The sequence below is a fragment of the Nestor notabilis genome, unplaced genomic scaffold, assembly GCF_000696875.1.
Source record: "Nestor notabilis isolate BGI_N333 unplaced genomic scaffold, ASM69687v1 scaffold11334, whole genome shotgun sequence".
Lineage (NCBI taxonomy): Eukaryota > Metazoa > Chordata > Aves > Psittaciformes > Psittacidae > Nestor > Nestor notabilis.
The window spans coordinates 6,471-12,587 of NW_009926092.1; the positions used below are offsets into that span (position 1 = coordinate 6,471).

The 6,117-nt window shown below is 54.0% G+C and overlaps 1 protein-coding gene across 1 annotated transcript in view; it reads right to left on the reverse strand.

The window, feature by feature from the left end:
- Positions 1-5,101: 5,101 nt before the first annotated feature.
- LOC104404839 (solute carrier family 2, facilitated glucose transporter member 9-like) overlaps positions 5,102-6,117 on the reverse strand; it is a gene marked incomplete at its 5' end in the record, with an annotated part of 6,441 nt that continues 5,425 nt past the window's right edge. The window contains 2 exon segments of the mRNA XM_010013371.1: positions 5,102-5,338; positions 5,567-5,694. Of these exon segments, the coding sequence (XP_010011673.1) occupies positions 5,102-5,338; positions 5,567-5,694 (365 nt within the window).

Below are 6,117 nucleotides of genomic sequence, written 5' to 3' on the forward strand. Positions count from 1 at the left end.
GCTGGGGCGCCACCCAAAATTGGGGCCCCCCAGCCAGTGCTTGGAGCTGTCACCCAGGTTGGGAGCTTCTGGGATGGGGAGAGCTGGGAAGGGGTAATTACCTCCAGGTGCTGACGGTGACATTGAGGCACAGAGCAGGGAATTGCAGTCCTTGTCCGTGCTGTGGTTACGGATCATCCCATCAGTCACCCCATCACCAACAGCATCTGAGAAGTCTGCAAATAACAGGGAAAAGGTGTCCAGGCTCTAATCCCTATGACACCCCTAGCCGGGTGGCCAGCCCCCACAGCAGCAAACCCTCCCACTAACCCCTCCCTCCACCCCATCAATCACTGCCCTCCATTGGCAGAGGACCTTTTAAAAAAGATTTATTAGGGGGGATTTAAGCGCAGGCGGCAATAGGGTTCCATAAATCGAAAGGCAGTAGTGCTCATCACTACCAGTCCATTCGGGGGGTGGCACCCCAGCTCGCCCCGTCCCCACAGCCCTGCTAACAGCCTCCTCCCCAGCACCGCTGCTTCCGCTGCTCCCCTTTGCCTCCCCGTCTGTGGAGACCGCGAGCGCGGAAAATCCCCAGACAGGGAGTGTAAATGCTTGTTCTTTGTAAATGAAGAACATAATTAACATTAAATTAAGGTAATACAAATGAAGACAACACAGAGCCTGACAGGATGAGTGTTTGGGGAGGCAGTAGAGAGAAGTGATTCATATTTTTAATTTACTGTACAAATAGACTAGCAGGGCTGGGGGGGAAAGGGCCATCCAAGTGGAGTGGGGATTTCTTTTTTTTTTCCCACTGTTGTTTTGCTGTGCTTTAAGCACACAATGACTATTAAAGTCAACTGCCCATATAATAGGACATCTCCTACATGACTGCTCTCCAAGAGGCAGCTTGCTGTAGCAATAAATTCTAGGAGTGCCATCTGCTGGTGTGCACCCACCGACAGGCACCCTCACCTCGGCCACCCCGACACTGGGCACCCACACCCGGACCAGCCCCGGCACCCTGCAGAGCACTGGCCTTAGGCCTGCAGGTGTTAATACAGGAATAATTGTTTTTACTATAAGGTAAAACACTTCCCACAAATATGCCCTTAAACTGTTCATCATATTCTTCTTTATTTTTTAAGAGGTTGAGGGGGTCTGGTTGATGTCAGGAAAATACTTTAGTCTTTTATGAGAAACAAATCACTGTTCTCCACCCTTCTGAAGTGCTGGGTTTCAGCTGAGTGCCTGTTCTCCAGAACACAGTGAAAAAAGTCACCTGTTTTAGGTTTTTCCCTGCAAAAAGACTCTTGAGCAGTGTCTGTGTGAACCGCAGGCTCGGCTGGAGCTGGCTCTGCTCTTTAAGGAGATGAGAGCTGTGGTCTCAGCCTCCGTAGACCCCCTGCAGGATGACTTCCAGCCAGGAGAAAGCCACGTTTACTATAGCACAAGGGTGTGCAGGGGGCTGTGATGCCTGGAAAAGCCACACTGCCACCACCACATCTTTGTCCCCCTCCTTAGGGGACTTCTGCCACCACTGTGCAAGGGAAAAACAAAAGAAGACACCAAAGGGACCTATTGCTGGCTGGAATCACCCTTCCCAGGCAGAAGATGCCCTGGGAGTGTGTCAAGAGCTTCCCATGCTATGCCCAGACTGGAGTGTTTCACCATCTTGGGGGAGAATCCTTATTTTGGGGTGCAACCTTTGCTCTCTGGGTCACTTGTGTCCTGGCAGTTATTACCATGAGCAGTACCAGTGGACCCAGAGCTGGCCAGGCTGGTGATGGAATGGGGCTGGTTCCAGCTCCTTGCTCCACCATTTGCCATGTCCTAATCTTTTGATGCCTTTTCCCCTTCTATGCTCATCTTCTGAACCAGCCCCAAGGTGCCTGGGAGAAGCTTCAGCCCATCTCCAGAAGCTTTACGATCCCCTACATGAAATCAGGACCTCTCTAACCCCTGCTTTGGGGTATGGAGAAGGGCAGAGGGGTTGATGCAGGACAAACCCTGTATCCAAAGGGAAGAGGTCCCCCCCCGGTTTTCGCTCTCCATGCTTTTCCTGAAAGCATGTTTGCACACAAGGCTGTGACTGGGGAGATGTGGAGTGCCCTGGTGAGGGCACTGGGAGATGGGCAGGGGGTCCCACCCTGCAGTTTCAGACCCACTGTAAGCACTGATGTAGAGCTTTGGTGGGGGCTCAGCTGTCCATCAGCCTGGGATGCACCCCATGATGTGCTGTGCCAGATGCACCACGTCCTTGCAGCCATGCAGCAAGGCTTGAGCCTGAGAGGCTTCGTGGGTCCCCATCATTCTCAGGATCCCTCCCCTGGGAGCCCACCCCTGCTGGAGCCATAGGGACTGTGAGCGCTGGCAGGGTGTGAATGCTCCTTGGATTGTCCAGCCACAGCCCAGGGACACTTGCTGCCTCACCAGCTACTAGTGCTGGGCACAGGGACACTGGGGTGTATCCAGCAAGCTTTCATGAGCTTCCCAGTCAGGATGTGACCATTCACCTTGAGCCAGGCACCCTCCAGCAGAGTTTCCCTGCCGGATCTGGAGTGATGTGCCATGGCCATTTCCTTGCTGAGCCCATTTTGAAGTATCTTCAAATGGGGCCTTCTTTTTCATTCCAGTTTGGCTGGGTGGGCTGCAGCCCTCCATGTGTATACCTCAATGCTTAAATACACCCATCCTTTAGCACTGGGTTCTTCATCAGGAGGCACATATGCACTTGGAGATTCACCTTCATCTGAAAACCTTAAGAGGATCAGGAGCATTTCCAGGCATTAAAGTGATTTCTCAGACTCTTCTTTGCACCTTCTCCAATTTTTCAAGGCCTGTTTGGACACTGACAGAGAATGCAGCCTTACCCTCACCAAGCAGAACCAGTGCTTTTGGAGGCCTGAATCTAGAGAGCTGCTTTGGACATGGGGAAGCAGCTCAGAGCTCACCCAACCATATTCTTCCTGAAAAGCCTGCAATGGAGTGGCTGGGAATGCCTCCCTCGGCAGGGCAAGCAGAAGGGAAGCCCTAATCCTGCAGGAGTAGCTCCAGGCAGCTTGGACTGACAGCCCCTAACAGAGATCCTGTCCAATAGCCTAAAGAAAGAGCTGTTGAGAAATTAGTGTCCCATGAGCATGGGGTTTCCTTGCTCCTACCCTTCCAGGTCCTGCTGGAAGGAGGATGGACATGTCCCTTGGCGCGGTACCTTCAAAAGAGTCCCCTGGAGCAAACACACCCAAAAGGCACCATAGAATTTTGCCAGTGACCTCCAGTCCTTGAACAGATGGAAACTTCTGGCTCTGGGGGTGTCTGAAGACCTGGCAGAAATGGGTCCAACCCATATTTCCCAGGTCTGCCCATCCCACCACCTATCACAGAGCAGTCCTTGGCCAGAACCCAACAACCCGGCTCCTTGGCCATGCCAGAAGCCCAAGGTTGGGGGCTGCTCCCAGGGGTGGCATTGCCTCCTACATGGAGGGCAGGAGGCATCTCCTCAGCCACCCCACATGCTGGGTGGGAGAGATAAATAAATACCAGAATAAATAAATACAAGTGGCAAAGAGGCCTGAAATGATGCTGTCGTTTGCTGGGAATGAGAGACACAAGTGTAATTTAGGTTTTGATATTATCAAAGTCTCGCTGCTCTAAAACAGCAGGGCACTCAGTGCCTCATTAATAAAGGATAAACTTGGAGTCTATTTACAATGCACTTTTTGGGGTTATTTACACTCCATTATACATATGTAATGCTGCACATATTTACCGCTCTGTTCTGCTGCCGAGAGCAGCCAAGTCGGGAGGGAGGCAGAGTGGGAAGCGGCTGATGCTGCGGAGCCATGACCCCCCTTGGAGTGTCCTTTGAATGGCTCAAGATGCAGGAGAGCCTCAAGCCAGCTGCTGAGGATGGAGAGATTGAGACCAGGCACTGGGAACCAGCAGACCCAGCACCCACCTCACCCCCGGAGGCACCCTAGGCTTTGCCAAGGGATGCAGAAAGGGTGAGCTCCTCACCAAGTTGCCACAGACATGGAAGCTGTGGCTCCAAGAGAGTGACCAACTAGAAAAAAAAGAGCGCTACATTATTTGCAGCAAAATAAGTGATGCTTGCATTGGCACGCGAGGGTTTTGGCCACGCAGCACTCCCCACTGCCTGGCTTTTACCTCTGACCACAGCAAAATATCTTAGTTTCCCTGCAAACCTCAGGGTTTCCCCGAGGGTCTGTTGGCCTGGGAGCCCCAAGCCCATGGGGTTTGTGGAGCTGCTGTGAGGGTCCTGGGTCATACACACCCAGGAAAAAGGGCAGCCCCCAACACAGCTCCCAGGATTCAGGACAGAGACATGGGAGAGCTCATGCTTGGAGAGCACCTTGGGGGCACAGTAATTCATGGGGTGCAGCAAAGGGACGTGGGTGCACCTGGGTCCCCTTTGTCCTCAGCAGAGTTTGGGAGGGTGCAGGGGTCCCACAGGAGCACTCTTTGTGGGGCCAGGCACAGGCCACACAAGGCCAGGCAGTGATGGACTTCCAGCAGGCTGCAGATGGACATGGTGGCTGGAGTGTCACCCCCAGCTCTGACCTGCTCTATGTCCCTTCAGCCACAGCCTCTGGGTTTGCATGAGCACAAGAGTCCAGAGGCCACCCTGCCTAGAAAACGTGGGGCAACTTGGACCTTTCCAGATAGGCACAGTGGGGAGGATGACAAGGCTCCCCATGCCATCCTGCTCCTTCCTGGCCCCGGCGAGCCCCCACCTTTGCCAGCATGCTCCAGCTTGCTGCTGTCCCAGCCTGGGCTTGCCAAATGATGGCTCTGGAGGCAACACTTTTTATTAAACCCCTTGTGCGGGCAGCTCTTGGAAAGTCCACATACTCAGGAGTGATGTGAACCTCCCCAAGGGGGTCCCGTCCTCTGGGAGGACATCTCTTCCAGCACAGGCGTGAAGGGCAATGGTTGGCGCAACCATGGTGCTACATCAGGGCTCATCCTGGCTTCAGGCTGCACCATGGTGAGATGCCCTGGGAGAACCAGAGCTGATTAAGTCCAAGCAAATTGGCCCCCGCTTCCCTCCTCAGCCCCAAGCCTCCTCCACCACCCCTGTACCCCCAGCCCACCCTCATCAGGGGAGGTTGGAGTTTTTGCCCTCCAGGGAGCTGCTCTCTAAGGCCCCGTAGCCATCAAGCTTCTTCATCCCAAGGTAGGCTGGGATGGAGAGGAAGGAGCGGCGGGTGGCAAAGATGTGGCTGATCTCCATGAAGGTTTTGTTCTTGGTCTCAGGGATCACAAAGTAGACATACAGGGCCACCAGCAGGCAGACACCACAGAAAACCAAGAAGCAAAAGGCACCAGCTGACATCTGGGGACAGGAAGAGAACAGGAATGGGGCAGAGAGCCAGGCATCTCCAAGCTGGGCATGGCACGAGGCACTGTTCCCTCCCACCACCCCTCCCTGAACTGGTTCTCCAGCACTGAGCTGAGCCAAAAGCAAGGGCATTCCCTGGGTAAAGCCTGACTTGGCAGCCCATCGTGGAACAGAAGGGATGTGTCCATCCCCTCTCCTCCCATGGACCCTCCAGACCAGTACCTGCAAGAAGGGGAAGATGAAGCCAATGGTGAAGTTGCAGAGCCAGTTGAGAGACCCCCCCACGATGTAGGCAGCCGGGCGGTGGGACTGCGTGAAGAGCTCTGCTGTCATCAGGAAGGGGACACCGGCTACAGAGGAAGGGGACACACTGAGGATACAGGGACAGGCTCCCCCAGGCACCCCTGGGGTCAACAGGTCCTGCTCATCTCAGCCCTGTGGCCAAAGGGCTGGAGCCCAGCAAGAGCCATGGGTCAAAGTGGTGGGAGGGCTGGAGGAGATGGGGAGCATGGGGATGGATGGACCAGTGTCCTGCCCTTTGTCTCCCTTTGGGATCTGTCTTCAGTGGAGGGTGATGCCCTCCCCGACATACCACAGTTGCACCTTGCTGGGTGTTGAGGTCAATTTCACAGTTTACTTGACTGTAAAGTTTTAGACCAAGTCAAAACAGAGGATCATCTGGATCCTCATTTTGCAATAATCTGCCTAAATGCTGATACATTAAATCTCATGTAGATCACAGGCATAGAGAAACATGTTCCTGGCACCCTCCA